Source organism: Anarrhichthys ocellatus, unplaced genomic scaffold, assembly GCF_004355925.1.
Source record: "Anarrhichthys ocellatus isolate YVR2014 unplaced genomic scaffold, GSC_Weel_1.0 scaffold12, whole genome shotgun sequence".
Classification (NCBI taxonomy): Eukaryota; Metazoa; Chordata; class Actinopteri; order Perciformes; family Anarhichadidae; genus Anarrhichthys; species Anarrhichthys ocellatus.
Window position 1 is genome coordinate 710,250 of NW_022280042.1, and position 15,252 is coordinate 725,501.

Here is a 15,252-nt window from a genome sequence, read left to right on the forward strand (position 1 = left end):
GGAGTACAATGAATAAAGCAAAGGTATCAATAGGTCTACTGTACATATGGGACATATATCATTTTCAATGGTTTCTTTCTGATAAAATCTTCATGACAAAGGAATATATTTCTCTAAAGCTTTGATCAAATTGTGCGATATTTATTTATCTCAGCATTTATCTTATCAGAACCATTAGGAATAAGAAATTGTTAATATGACATTCTGTCATAGCTCATTACTTCCTTTAAGATGCGTACATTAACATATGGACACGCAAAACTGCCCATGTTTAGGGTACATATACAAAGTAAAATGAAAATAAATTTATCAAACAAAATGTTTTTGTTATCTTCGTATTCTTAACATTCCTAATTATTCTTTATTATCATGGTGCCATATTGATGCAGTTTTGTATAAAAAAAAAAAAAAAGTCCAATATTTGTTTTGGAGTCTATACTCATCTCTTCTTCTGATTGTGGTATTTTTCCTAAAATGAACTGTACAAAATAAAATGTATTTTTTTCCTTCTTATTACCTCCAAAACATATCTAAAAATGATCCTTAAATTAAATTGCTTGCCCAGTTTTCCTTTTTCCATAATGTTGAACATACACCCAAAATATTCTGGTGTACATAAGACAAATGACAGATGGTTTCTTTACTTACTTCACTGAAGGTACAATAACCATAACTGGATTATTCAGCCAACAACTGGACTGATATGATACAGGAGACTGTGGGACATAAAGCATGCATAAGTGTGAGTTAAATGGTTTGGAATAACTTCCCTCTTATTTTCTGACCTTCACATGAACACACACCTAAGTGCTAAAGACTGCAAGTGTGAGTATTGGGACTGGTTTATTCATCAAGCATTTCTTTTATTGTGCTCATTGAAAAACAAGGAACAAGTAATAACCTCTCCTCTCCTTAGAGGAATAAAAAGGTGAAATATACCTTTAGAATAAATAGTTAAGACAGCCACATGCTTACGACCCTGGACTCCTGCTCGTCACATCATCAGTGAATATATTCACAATGGCTTTAAAAGACAGACATGGACAGAAGCAACGAGTCAAATTGAAAGCCGTGCACACACACTAGGTGGCACATGATGAGTGCCCCATGTTGGGTCAGTTGAACATGGGGCAGTTTCAACTGGAACTGGAACTGGAACACGTGGAACTACATTTATTCTAATATTGGAGTTTAAATTTGTGATTGTGTCCCTGAATGTGCGCAGAATCCAGTAGCAGATTATAGTCATTCGTATGCAAACGTCCAACTTTTCCGAGGTCTTTATTTTCTATTTAAAGCAAGAAGAACAATAAACTGCACTATTTGTGAATACACTTCGGCGTAAAATGAACGCATTTCCGGTGGCGGAACCGAAATATTTCAGTAAAAAGTTGGAAGCCTTAAATTGTTTTTTTTTTTATCTGCATCTATGTTTGTAAGTCACATGTGTTTAAAAATATATATATGAGCCGCCCCTCTGATAAGGTGGCCACACCCGGTCTGGAGAAGTTGACTCACACCGACAGACTGTAACAGGACACCGGGGGAGGTCTGCTGTTCAGTCCGGGAGAGAGTCCACAAATACCCGCTAGCTGAAGCGACGCACGGAGACCAAGTTTACAGCAATAAGCTAACTTAGCTGATTACTGGAAAGTAACGTTACAGCCACCATGGAGTTGTGTTTGAGGATTGCGTTACTCCTTTTACTCGTTACTGGAACGTTAACGGAAGGCGGTAAGAAACACTATTGGGATTATTACCAGCAACGGCAGGGCGTGTAATTATGGTTATGGCGTTATGTATTTTAGGGGTTTGTCTTCTAAAGTGACGCAAGGAAACTCTCTTAAGTAGTATTCCTGCTGTTAAAGTGTGTTTCTAGCAGGACATTTGACATATTAGCCGGACAGAGGCTACAAAGTTTAACCTTTTTTATTTATTTATATAAATTGCCACTAAAACAGTAACCATGTGGTTATTAGTGCCACACCAAGATTAAAAAAAGTATTTTTCATACTTTATTTATTCAGTTAACTGTGCGAATGTATTAACTGTAAATCTTTGTAAATCTGCATGTTTACAAATGATTTTATTTGGATGAGATGATGAGATGAGGTCGTTCCAGGCGGTGGGCGGCGTTTGGTTTTCGACTTGACTGCTTTCTCATTTTACAGCTGAACAGTACACTAGAACATGGTTATTTATGGTTGGACAAGGCTCCTCATCCTTCTTCAGGGAAATCTTAATGTTACAGAAATAGTTCCCCTGACCTCGACCCCGTTCAACCTTTCGGATGATCTGGAACGCTGACTGTGGGCCAGGCCCAGGTGGCAACCTCCGGTTCTCAAAAGTGAAGCCAGTGCGGAAGTGTCTTAAAGCTGCATTCTCTCTAATGGCCATCAGGGGGCGATTCCTCAACACGTGTTCCGTTCCGTGTTCCGTGTTCTGAATTCCGTATTCTGTTCCATGTTCCGTATTCTGTTCCATGTGCTGTTCCGTGTTCCGTGTTCCGTTCCGTATTCTGTTCCGTGTTCCGTTTCGTGTTCCGTTCCCTTAAGCCCACTGATGTTGTCGTCGATGTCCTCCAGGTCAGCCACCACCACGCGCTTGTTCTGCACCATGTTATCCAGCATGGTCAGCCAATCAGTGAGCTCCGCCCAGGACTTGTTGAACTGAGCCAGCGCAGCAGATTCAGGGAGGGAACTCCCTACCAGACTTTCATCTGGGATACACACACACACACACACACAACGTTTAAAAACACTTATTTATGTCCAGTTATAGCAGGCAGCAACCACCGGTTCTGCCGAGTGAAGCCAATGCAGAAGTGTGTTAAAGCTGCATTCTCTCTAATGTCCATCAGGGGGCGACTCCTCTGGTTGTATAGAAGTCTATGAGAAAATGACTCTACTTCTCTCTTGATTTATTACCTCAGTAAACATTGTAAACATGAGTTTATGCTCTCAATCTCTAGTTTCAAGTCTTCTTCAATACAGCATGATGTTCATTTAGTACATTATGGTCCAATTAGAGTCAAACAGACCATAAAGCAGGGGATGCTTTAGGGCGGGGCCACCTTGTGATTGACAGCCCACTTACACAGCATTGTCTGGGTGTTGTCCATGCTTTTGTCTTACAAATTTAACCCTTTCACTGTGTGTTTTCCATTCATAGAAGTTAATTGTAACATTTTGGTTTGGTTGTACTTAGCTCCACCCTCTTGTAGCACTTCTGGTTGCAAAAAAACAAGATGTCGACGGCCAAAATTGTCCACTTCTTGTATACAGTCTATGTTTAGGCCTTGTTACCCGACATCAGTGTGCACTAATGCTCTTGTGTCTAAAGAGCTGAATAGTGTTGATTAAGTCATTACCGTAAAGTAAGAATACATGTAGAAAAGTAAAACTGACAAAGTAGCAATGGGGCCACTTACAGACTGAAAGACTGAAACCACAGCAAAGCTTCTTCCAGATGAAGAACAAATGCTCAGAGCCTCTGCTTCCTGTTTAGGTGAGGACGAGAGCTGCTAGAGAAAACCACAGGCACGCACATGACAAGCAGTTGGCACTTTGGTGTGGTTGAAGGAGGTTCGACCCAGATTTTGTAGCTCAATCAAGGCGGATGCTGATCTGTTGCAGCGATTCGACATCTGTAAAATTTGTGTACGATTTATTTTTGGTTATTTGTTCTGGAATAGCATGTGGAACATGATAAACATTAATGGCAGTAAGAAAAAGGAAGTGATAATATTACATGTAAATTACTTCAACTGGCCTGAAATAGTCTGCAGGCAAACTGGTGTTAGTCTAACCATAGCAGGAAGATGAATTAGCCATATTGAATGTAAGGGACTCAGACTTTTGCAGTGATCTCGTAATATTCAGATGCTATATTGAGCCAGAGGAATTGGAAATTGGAATCTGAAAAAAATAATAAATACATATATTAAATATGAATTAAACCTCTGAGTTGAATGGACTAGGAATACCAACATCATAGTGTTAATGTGACACACCTACAGCGTTCTGTTCTGTGGGGAACGTTCTATGTTGTGTTCTTTGGTTGTATTTTGCTGTTTTGTTGGAAGCAATTACTTCCTTTGTTGTCTTTTTAGCCTAAAGTACGTAGAGACCGCAATTAGTGAATTCATTCCATTAAATTTCACTTTTTCTTGCACAGCTGCTTCACCGTAAAAACAGTTCATTTTAGCTGCTGCAAGCTGCTTCAAGAAGCGCTGATCACGTGAACATATTTGATGTTGGTGTAACTGCGTTTGAATGATACTGTGAAGCTTGTATCAGGACACATGGAGTCTGAGTGTGCGTAAGAGATAAACCTGTCATTGAAGTAAGACTTTTATGGGTGAGTATGTCAGCTGTTTTTCTGTCTCCTGGGCAAAAAGTGTTATCTGATTCTCTGTGGGGGAAATGACTCACTAGTCTCAGTGACTCATGTGTATCAGTCAGCTTTGCCATAGGAACCGACCAATACACTGCAGGACGTCCTTACAACACCCAAACACAGAACACATGTGCTTCCACTATGAAGGGGAAAACCCCAGAGTGCTGAGTGGCTGCAGAGGAAGACCTTCTGGTCAGCTGATCGAGCGCCGACTGTGGATCAGTTCAGAGTTCCACTGTTGGTTTGTAACAATGTTCCTCGTGTCTTCCTCACACAGGGTTTGACCTGTCCGATGCTCTGGATCCAGGTGAGTGACTTTCTCTGTAGCAAGACTTTTTACAATCAGTGGATACTCCAGATGTGTCAATGGGGTTTTATATCCAGAGTCTGTAATTTGTATTTTCCTCATTAATGATGTATTATTGTATCTAATACTCCGAGTACTCTCACAACCACATATACAAACAGTACATATAATGTTTTTACGGCCATCTTTTTTAATGTCCCTATTCCCACTGTGACTATATGATCTATGTATAGCCTTCACTGGTCCATGTGGTTGGTAACCTGACCCTGGACCTGGGTCAGACCAGGTGAATCTTATCGGGTAGGGGTTGCTGTGGGTCACATGGTACACTGTCGAGTCTTTATAGAGTGTTGAACAAATACACAGCACACTGTAAACTTCAATGAACAAATAGAAAAGTAAAGAAAACCCTCAGAATCCTCTTTTTACCAGAGCTTTCATTCACAACTCATGGTCTTCTTCGGGGGGTTGTTGTGACATGACCTAAGTATGAAGCTTCACATGTCCGAATAATCTCCATCACAACTGAGCAAACCCTTTCTGCCGAGGAAGGCTGTGAATGCACTCGAAAAAGCTCGTAAGTGGACCTTTAGTGAATGTTTTTGGTCCACATATACTTAAAGGGTAAAGTTAAGAGGAACAGTGGGGATGCTGGGTAGAAATGTTAACCGGCTGTTAGATAGTAACGCTGCTCAATTCCTTGTGTTCCTCAGAGCCAACACTTGCAAAGCCCAAAGAGCAGCCGAAGGCCCCAGAGAAGCCTAACAGTGATGGTTTGTATCCTTCTACCTGTCCCAGAGGTCCATCTGTTACATGCTAGCAGCTCTCTGAGGTTGTACTTTGGCACAGTGGTGCTAAATACTAGCATCTGAACCTTTACATACCCATGATGACTGTGGGACGTGTCCCATGTTCACCATCCTAGTTTGCACTGAACACAGCCAAGGCTGATGGGAATGTCTTTAGTTCCAAAGGTATTTGCACAATGTCGTTAAATCCAATAGTTAAGGAAGAGGTGTTATTGGACAAATATAATGTTTTGCAGGCACTTCCTATTTTATTAAAATAATCCGTGAAACGGGACATCCGGACATATTTATACCCGGGGTTGTATTTCAGTTCACTCCTCACACAGCTTTACAATGGAGTGCCCTAGGAAACTACACAAGTGATCAGACAGGTTTGAGACGGGTCCACACCCGAACGACATTATCTGAACCACATTATTTGGAAGCGAAAACAAAAGAGACAGACATTAAATAACCCCTTGATCTCGTGGAGCTACTTCCGGGTTGATAGTGTAACTTCATGTGGTTGTAATTACAAAGAAGTAAAAGTAACTTTTTAGCTCAGTTTGCATGAGACAGTTGGTCTGGACTAATTCACGTGTTCTACTTGCTTTCCCCTCCAGGTGGGCTGCACCTTTCGGACGCTTTTGGACCAGGTAAATGACTCTGAGCAGGTTAAAGCTGCCGTGTTTCTGTTGTGTGCTCTCTTGAACTTTAAAATGTGCCAGCTGCTGTTTGAAACATAATGCCAGTGTGAGCTGTGAAGCAGTCATGGCAGGTTTATGGGTAATGCGATATGGGTGTTTCCGACTGAACAGTTGTCATACAGATGTTTAGTTGTTCTTGTCTAAATTAATATACTTTTTTCCACAGATGAGCCTCCGACTCCAAAACCCAAGAAACCAAGTTCTGGAGATTCTGGTAGGTTTAACGGCGTCCCTCGTACCTCTCGTGGTTTGGGCCGTGAAGATAGTTTTGGGTATATGTGGGTCAGCTGATACCGATACTGTGTCACATTTCCTGTCTCCGTCTGCGCTGACTATCAAGATAAGGGCAAAAAAAGCCACAAAATAAACTTGATGAAAATCACATTGATATAGTTACGTAAACAAGCTTTGCCTACAGATGCAACAGGATGATAAGTTATGATTTGATCAGTGAAAGCTGTGTGTTTGTGTATTCTAGGTGGCTTTGGACTGGATCTGGAGGACGCTCTCGGTCCCGGCAATGAAGGTCTCCCCAGTGTGGAGTTTTAATGGCTGATGCTTTCCTGTTTGTATTATTATTGTCCAAGAATGAAAGCTAAGCAGCCAAATGTTCTAATTCAATCCGTCTGCACAGATTAACCGCTGAGCCTTTGTGTCTACGACATGTAAACGTCTTTGTACCCACAGATCCCTACTCCAAACCTGATAAACCTGCCGTGAAGCCACCAAGCAGTGGAGGTGAGTCCGCTGTCATTTCAACCCTGAGAAAATATAGCAGTGGGTTTATCCTTATCCTAATGAATGTCCTTGTGAAAGTGGTTCGTAGTGTAACTATTAGAAGTCATTAATCTACAGTTTGTGATTTGTTTTACATTGTGTTGTTCATTTCTTGAAGGTGGAGGAAATTTTGATCTCTCCGACTTAGATGATGTCAGTGGTGGAGACTACAAGCCTGATGGAGGCCGCCCAGGTGGAGGTAAGACATCAGCACCACCAGCGCTTTTTATCCACTCATGACTGTGGAGCCAGCAGCCTGATCAGCTGTCACACTGCAGAGTTTACTCCAACATGGCACGCCGGTGTACTTTTAACATGCTGGTGTAGAATATATATATATCTTTGCTAGATACATATGTTGATATGAAAACCCTTCTCCAGAGAACGTCACAACATTTATTAAATGTCACCGTAATGCTGACAAAACTGAGACGGGTCTCGTGCCACTTTTTGAACCATTGACTCTGGTTGCTTGAAGGAGAGTGAGCATGGTTAGTGGGGTGAACAGTTACAGAGAGATGTGGAGGGAGGAGGAGGAAACTGGTTCCACGGTATGTGCCTCAGTCCTACAAAGCACACATGCACACACATGTTATATGGTCAGAGCTGTGCTATTGTTTCATTTGTCGATCGGAGGATTAACTGTATATCCCTACACATCCAGAACCTCACGGTTGAAAAGCAGGTTGTTCAACAGTAAATAGCAGGTGGAGCCTCCATTTCTGTCCAACATTGTTTGGACAAGTGTCTCCTTGTGGACACTTGGAGAAATGTTGAGTATATAGATTCCATTGTTTTGTCATAGAGGTGCAGGACTTGTATACTGCAGTCAAAATCAAGGCCACAGAGAGTAAAAGGTGCTCGGGCTTCAATCTCTGCACACAGATTTCCATGTCAATATATTTTTGCACCATATGAGGCTCAGAAGAATAGTAAGTAAATGATGAGTCATGGGTATTATAGATACAAGCTGCAGGCCTATTGTTGATCCTTTTTTCTAAGATTCCGCATCGCTCAGACGACGATTGAAAGCTCTCTGTTTCTGTCCTGTACCGACGCTGTTGTTCTTTGTTTTGTGTCTCTGTGCTCTAGTTTAGTCAGAGCATGGAAGTAATTACTTCCTCTACCAGGGAAAGAAAAAGGAAATAGAAACCCACAGGCTCTCCAGCCTAATTGGAGCCACATGGCTGCTTTTCAGATGAGCTTCTGCTCCATGGTGTTAGTGAAGGAGCAGCTATGCTAACCTGTTATTAACTGCAGCTTACTGCACTCAGAGCCAGCAATACTGATCTGTTGTGTCTATTTCTATTTATAGTAAGTGCAACACAGAGATACGTAGAGTTTCACTTCAGCCTGAGGTCTGACTGACTTTTCTCCTTCTGTCTTTTGAATCCAGGTGGAGCGTCGGACTCCGGCTACGATCAGGGTATGTTTCATCCTCATGTTTTTTATTCTACCTATTATAGTTAATACAGAAGAGCAGAAAGGCCTCACTGACAACAATATCTGGCCGTCCTAATCCTCATAAACTGACTTGCGTTGTGTGTTTCTCACAGGTGGAGCCGATCAGCCTCAAGGTAAAACCCTGTCTGCTCTCGTTCTGTGCTCTTGTGGATCTACTTCCTGTCTTTGTGTCAGTGTGGGCATCATTATGTCTCCCTGCAGACCGATCTCTCCTGGAGTTCTTGTTGGGCATTTCCCCTTTCCCCGCCTCAGAGGAAGTTGTGTTCTCTGAACCAACAGTTGTTGTGTTGGTGTTTTATTAGTTTTACATGCCGCCGTCACATATTTGCTTGTGGCTCTGGAGGCAGCGGCAGCTCTTTACCTCGCTGTACATTTGTCAGCCTCTTATTTGAATCGTGGGCATTGTCAGCTGGATCACTTCACTTATTCGATCAGCTGCATTCGGTTTCATTTCCCCTCACATAAGTCAGTGTTCTTCACATTAGCAGCCCCGGTCTGGTTCCTCTGGCTAAAACCCTGCTTCGATTGTGTGTCGTTGCAGATCCAGACCTTCTGTGGGGCCAAATCCTGAAGATGCTAAATGCTAACATGCCCGAGGAATTCTATATGTGGATGTCCAACTTAAAGCAAATGTTGACCCCTCTGTTAGAGAGGGCCATGGATCTGCTGCAGGCTGTGCAATGAGCCAGTCCATTTAAAGGGAGCGTTTGACACCTTTTAAGTGCTCGTCCAGTTAGGGTTGATGGTAAATGTAGTCCTTTGAAGCTATGAAGCACTGAGGAATGAACTGCTTCCATACCATCAACACTGATTAGACATTAAACGTGGTGAATGTTCCCTTTAAGTTGTGATTGGCTCTCAGGTCTGAGGGTTACAGTCGTTACTGATGTTCTCGGTCCTGGATGAAAAATACATAGCAGGGTGTTTGAAAAGTCAGGAATACTACCGGGATACTTTTTTTTCCTTCTCATTTCTCATCTTATTTTGAAACCCTGTACACACTTCCTGTGCCTTTTGAGCTCTGGCTTCCTCCGTCTCATGGACACTCACAGCTGCAGGTCTGTGCTTGAACTGGAAAATGAAGAACCTCTCCAAGACTATAAACTATTGTCAGCGCTGCAAGAAATAAGATATAGTCGACTTCATCCCTGTTATTCCAAACTTACCAGACACCCTGTATTTAGGCATGTTCACACACTCATTGTTCTGTCACTCCCCACCCAGCAGTGCCATGACTCATATATATTCATATGGTGCATGGTTTCTTTTAACGTGTGAGTGGATCTGGTACTTTTCTGACGATAGAATATATTTGATTGATTGAAGCGTCTGAGTTGATGAGTCAGTGACTCTGATGCTCTGTTTTACCTTCATGTGTAGAAGCTGTTATGGAGTTCAGAATATATATTTTCAGTCAAGATAAACTTGACGTTATGTTTGCATCAGGTCTTTGTGAATGCGTGTTGTGGGCTGTGGGGACACGGCTGCTCTCCTCCACAGTCAGCAGCAGTCTGCTCACATTCTTCACATTCTTCAGCATTGACAGATCCAGCATGTCGAGGTGTTTGTCCTCTCATTGTCTCCGATTAACTTCACTTTTAGATCAGTTGGATCAGATGATGTTTCTCTCTTTAGCTCATGAGTAGTTCTCTGTCTTGTCTTTGGTAACGGTCAGCATATTTATTTTGGCGGGTTCTTTGTAGTTGAAGCTTTTTTTAAACTTTTGCCTCAAGTCTTTATGGGATTTTGTAGCATGGCCGCAATGATTGCAATGTAAAGTCATGAGATGTATAAAGCATAATGAATAAAAACCCATGTGGAACGGTCATCGCTCACTTCACAATGTGTTGGATTTGTGATCATCTGCAGAACCAACAGAGTAACGCACACACACACACACACACACTGGGCTGACTCCAGTCCCCAGACCTGAGGCCCTCAGGGGCCCCTGAGGAAGACTTCTTACAGTGTACAACATTAAGCCACAGGTATCATTGTCCACATAACAGGATGCGTATAATCGTCCTCTATCATTCATATGCAGATATGTGTGCTGTGTTGTAAACTTTCTTTCTCATAAAAAACAAACAAAGTACTGAAATGGGCGGTATGAGATCCATGTGGGGATCAAGATCCCCCTAAAGTGTGCTGCGAGTGTGTGTGTGTGTGTGTGTGTGTGTGTGTGTACATGCTCAGCATTTCCTAGCAGCTAGTCACGCTGAACGCTGGAGGTGTCCTGTGTTTCTTTTTTCTGTCCAGGCGACACCCCATTTTAACACACTGCAACATCACAAGACACTCCTCTCCCTCATGACTCAATATGTATGCTGCCAGTGTGTGAGTGTGTGTGTGTGTGTGTGTGTGTGTGTGTGTGGCGCGCGCCCTGCCCTGGAGCTTGGGTGTGTTCACTTTGAATCCCTCTTTTTATTCTCTGTGTTGGTTTTACTGCAGACGGGTTGCTCTTGTTGTTTCGTGTCACAACATTAGAACCTCAGCCGCTCTGTACAGTGTGTTCTGGGAGCTCTCTGCTGGTTACAAGCACATCCGTCATCTACAGTCATTGGCCGCCACCTTGTGGCAAACTGAGGTTATGACTTCACGGTTTAGGAACGACGGTCCGACTAAAAGAATGAAACTTCAGGATGCTATGTGTTCACCATGAGGAGAGAAAAATAAAAAAGTGATCGCATGACTCATCACATGTCCGCTCTGAGCAGGAATAGCCAATCAGACACAAGGATATACCAACATCTGTATTATTCTTCTTGAAGATGAAAATGTTCTCAAAGAAAGCATATATGATTTTTTTTCTCTAAAGTATAGTTTATACATGTGAATTATTTTATACCTCAGTAGCAATTAACCCGTGAAATTGACACGTGTGTGTGTGTGTGTGTTCTGTCCTGCAGAAGCTGGACCTGGAAAGATTGCAGGCATCGCCAGCGCCATCGGCGTCGCTCTGCTGGGAGCGGTGACCAGCTACGTAGCTTACCAGAAGAAAAAGCTGTGCTTCAAGCTGCAAGGAGGTCGCTATGTTTTTACAACGTCGTATATAGATAGAAATCGACAGATTCACAAATACAAGGAAGCGTGACTCCGTTATCACACTGCTGACATGTTTTTTCTGCAGGTGTAGATCCAGAGAGCGGGAAAGGCCACCACGGTACTCAGTCTGATCCCCAAGGTGGGTTCTTGTGTATTCAGATTCATGGAAAGAGAAAAACTGTTACAGCTTATATGATACAGGTGTACTCAGGGTATCATAAGTAAAAGCACTCGTTATGCAGAGTGGCCTGTCAGCGAATTATTATTATTATTATTATTATTATTATTAATGATTCAGTAGCGTGCAGTGTTAATTCTATTGTCGTATTCTATTATTTGTTTTGTACATTTGTGAGGTTTTTTTCTCAGAATATTACTCAGAATCAGAATCAGCTTTATTGGCCATGTATGTGTATGCATACATGGAATTTGACTCCGGTTTCCACTTTGCTCTCGATGTACATACACAAATTTACAATAAACAAGAAACAAAAAATATATATATAAAAAAGGGCAGCAAAAAAACAAACATATTGTACATATTGTTAAATGTTTATACCTACATCTCAGTATAAACATATATCCAAAAGTATATATATCACAGCAGGAAGTGAACTCTTTTTAATCCGTTTGTCGCTCTGTTCTTTCAGTTTTCAGCAACCTGCTCAGGACGTCCTAGACGTGAGAGACTCACGAGACAAGTCAGTGGACCGTCTCTACGCGACGCGACTTCATCCAGCTCTCAATCGACTGCCATCGGTCACGTTTGGTCTGAAACATGAGACTCTCTGTCGACTTTCTAACACAACTTTCAGGTTCACACTGGAAGCTGAAATGCACACACCACAAACACATCTCCTCAGTCAACAAGTGACTCTGCTCCTCTGCTGTTTTCTACTGAGCTAATTCCTCTCTGCCTGCATCTTTCACCATGAGATCATTGACATCACATACAGACGCCAAAACTGTAGCTTAAGATTGCGAGCCGGACCGAATGGCTCCATGGTGCTTCTTTATCCAGTGTGAACCCGGCGTAACTTCAAAACTATTAGCTGAAAATACAATTAGTTGATCAGTGATGCACAGAGGTTTGACATAGTTGCTACATCACTGCTTCATCACCCCCCCAGCTGGCAAGAAGGGTCAAACAAACCTGAGGTATCTTCTCTCTCTGTTTGGCTCAGTATTTTTTTTAGCACCTTGACTCCTACAAGGTTTGTTCATTCGAAGCACGAGAGAAAAAATAATGTGTGGCATGTTTCGTTGTTTCGTTTGCCCATGTGTTAACAAATCTGCGATTTCTGCCTCCCGACGTTTCTTTCTTTCTTTCGATTTTGTGAACCGACCCTTTTATTGTTCACCTCAGAGTCTGCCTAAACCGATTACCTTAAACCTTCTAATAGAAGTAGCTGTTGAAATAAAACAAGGAGCGTGGCCAGCGTGAACAAATAGAAGCTGGCTGCTAATTGAGGCCATAAAACAGTGAACCAAAGCGGCTCACTGATGACAAATGCTAATGGTAAATGGACTGTACTTGTATAGCGCTTCTCTAGTCTTTCCGACCACTCAAAGAACACCAGCGCACTAATTCAGTCCCGTCATGCTCACCACTCTGCTGCTCTCACTTTCTCTTTTTATCACATACCATCCTCATTCACTCATTAACACCTGCAGACCTTTTACCAGCAGACACTTTGACTTCACATATTTAACAACATGAACTATCGCTCAGTTCCATTAAAGGCTAACTTCTGTTTTTTTTAACTTGGGTTATTTTTTCCCATGTTTGTGTGTCCAAGTGACTAAAACTCTTTCCAGTGTTAAAGGGAGAACGCTGCAGATGGGAGCCACTAAACAGGCTTTAATGTAATCATATCTGGCAACTCGTCATTATTCATGTCGTGTGTTGCTACTGACAGGCTCCGATTGTTATTATAAGTGTCTGACAACATTATGTAAAGGAGTCCAAAGAGAAATAAAACCTTTTTGCGAGAGTTGGAGAGAGAAGTGCCGGTGTTGTCAGTTTGTCGTGTTGGAGTACAGAAAGCTTAGTGTTTATTTGAAAAGATGTTCAGTCTGAGCCTGTTGGTAGAAACAAGCACTTTTAGTAGATATTCATTGACGGTGAGGAGTTGCCTGATTACATTACATTTCGTTTAGCAACTGACTGTCGTGTCACTTGGACACAAAAACATGAGCAACCAGGGACCAGGGTGGAAAAATGTAAGTTACCCTTAAAAGGTCCCAGTAAGCCAGCAGGCACAGAGCCAGAATACCAGAATGAAAAATAGAACGAGAAACTCAGAGCGACAGAGAAGTGAGTGTGACATGACTGTTAGATAGAACTCATGTACATTATACCGAATGTATCGAGACAACCTGTAAACAAGAACAAAGTGTTGCATCAACAGCAAATTAATTACTACGTTTGATCGAGTATGCTCATAAAAGACAAATGACAAAAAAGGCCAGGCTCTCTCTCTCTGCAGTAAAGAGAGATTGTACAGTTATGATATCTGCAGCATCACACAACGATGCTTCAAGTCGTATAGACACAGTCATCATGTAGTTGGATCTAAATCCAGCAGAAGGAGCTTTTTAAATATAAAATGCTGATCGTGAGGTCATGAAACACAAAGGAGAGGCCTACTACATGTATACATCCAATATATGTACAATCCTTTGTATCATAAATGTAACACAGAGTGAGCATCAGCTTTTTGTTTGCCGTCATGTTGTGTTTGCAAAATTCATTGTCTGTAATTTGATTCCTTAAAGTTTTATTTTCTTATAAGCTGCACCGATCGATGAACTGACCTCACTACGTGTAATGTGAAGTGTGTCACCACAGATAATTAGCCTCTTTTAGCTCATTTGTGGAGACCTAATCTGAACTCGAGGAAGAATAACTATTGCACTTCTTTATTTCATCAGCACTTCAACACGATTCCAGATGAATGCTGGTGTTGCTCTGCAGCTGCTGCATGTGTAAATAAGCAACGAAGCTTACATCTTTGCCATCACAACCATAACCGGTTTCCACTGCCCCTTAATGCAGCTTTAAAACAAGCCAACTCCTTGATACAAGATGATTTCACACTTTTCTCACTTGTTTTAAGAAAATACGTTTTGTAGGAATCAACCATAGGCAGAAATGACCTGTTGAGATGAAGAGTTTTTGCTGTCTGTGTATTGTATCCGTTTTATCGCTCAGCTGTGCGCTGACATTAATCATGTTGATTTCCCTCATGAGTCATCAGTTTATCGGAGGAGCACATATCATAAAATCAGAGGTATTGCATCCGGGGATTGTTGTTATGATGCTTGAATATTAAAAAGAGTTGCACCCTTGTGAGCTGTAAATACTTGGTAATAATGCGTATAAATGCCTGCTGACTTTTGCTTTCGGCTTGATGTTGCAGTGTGCTTTTTCGTTTTTCAGTATCAACCTCATGTTCTCAATCTGAAGTGCATTTTTTGGAGATTGTTTTTGTCACATCTTAGTTTTACAAGCATAGACTTATTCCAGGTATATTACAACTGACGATTAGATGAATGTTACTTTTGTGTGTGGATTCAAAGTGTGTGTACATGTTTCCAATAAAGTGGTGTTGTACAGTTTGTCTGCGTTTTGTCATTTTGTCGTTGCCTGCTTTGTTAAGTTACGTCACATTAAGATGTGGAAAGGGAAAGTTGACACACTATATGAGCGAGCTATCAGCTGATGGACAGGACTGTAGAGGTCGAGACCATTGCTCAACACTTG

At 41.8% G+C, this 15,252-nt stretch overlaps 1 protein-coding gene across 2 annotated transcripts; it reads left to right on the forward strand.

The window, feature by feature from the left end:
- The first annotated feature begins 1,513 nt into the window (after positions 1–1,513).
- cd99 (CD99 molecule) lies at positions 1,514–15,108 on the forward strand. 2 transcript variants are annotated; one of them, XM_031852293.1, is made up of 13 exons: positions 1,518–1,734; positions 4,676–4,705; positions 5,419–5,478; positions 6,117–6,149; positions 6,367–6,414; positions 6,679–6,726; positions 6,888–6,938; positions 7,096–7,176; positions 8,374–8,403; positions 8,534–8,554; positions 11,351–11,467; positions 11,572–11,625; positions 12,137–15,108. In XM_031852293.1, exons 1-13 carry the CDS (start codon positions 1,671–1,673, stop codon positions 12,163–12,165), a joined length of 666 nt encoding a protein of 221 aa, XP_031708153.1. In that variant the 5' UTR covers positions 1,518–1,670; the 3' UTR covers positions 12,166–15,108. The 2 variants fall into 2 exon arrangements, with proteins under 2 accessions (XP_031708154.1, XP_031708153.1); XM_031852294.1 differs by lacking the exons at positions 11,351–11,467; positions 11,572–11,625; positions 12,137–15,108 and adding an exon at positions 8,983–10,267 and having other exon boundaries at positions 1,514–1,734.
- The last annotated feature ends 144 nt before the right edge of the window (positions 15,109–15,252 follow it).

Bases quoted from the DNA above. Each gene is read 5' to 3' on its own strand.
- cd99 (XM_031852293.1), top strand. From the start codon at position 1,671: ATGGAGTTGTGTTTGAGGATTGCGTTACTCCTTTTACTCGTTACTGGA. The intron at 5,479-6,116 runs GTTTGTATCCTT...TTTCCCCTCCAG, and splicing joins AGAGAAGCCTAACAGTGATG to GTGGGCTGCACCTTTCGGAC. The intron at 7,177-8,373 runs GTAAGACATCAG...TTTTGAATCCAG, and splicing joins TGGAGGCCGCCCAGGTGGAG to GTGGAGCGTCGGACTCCGGC.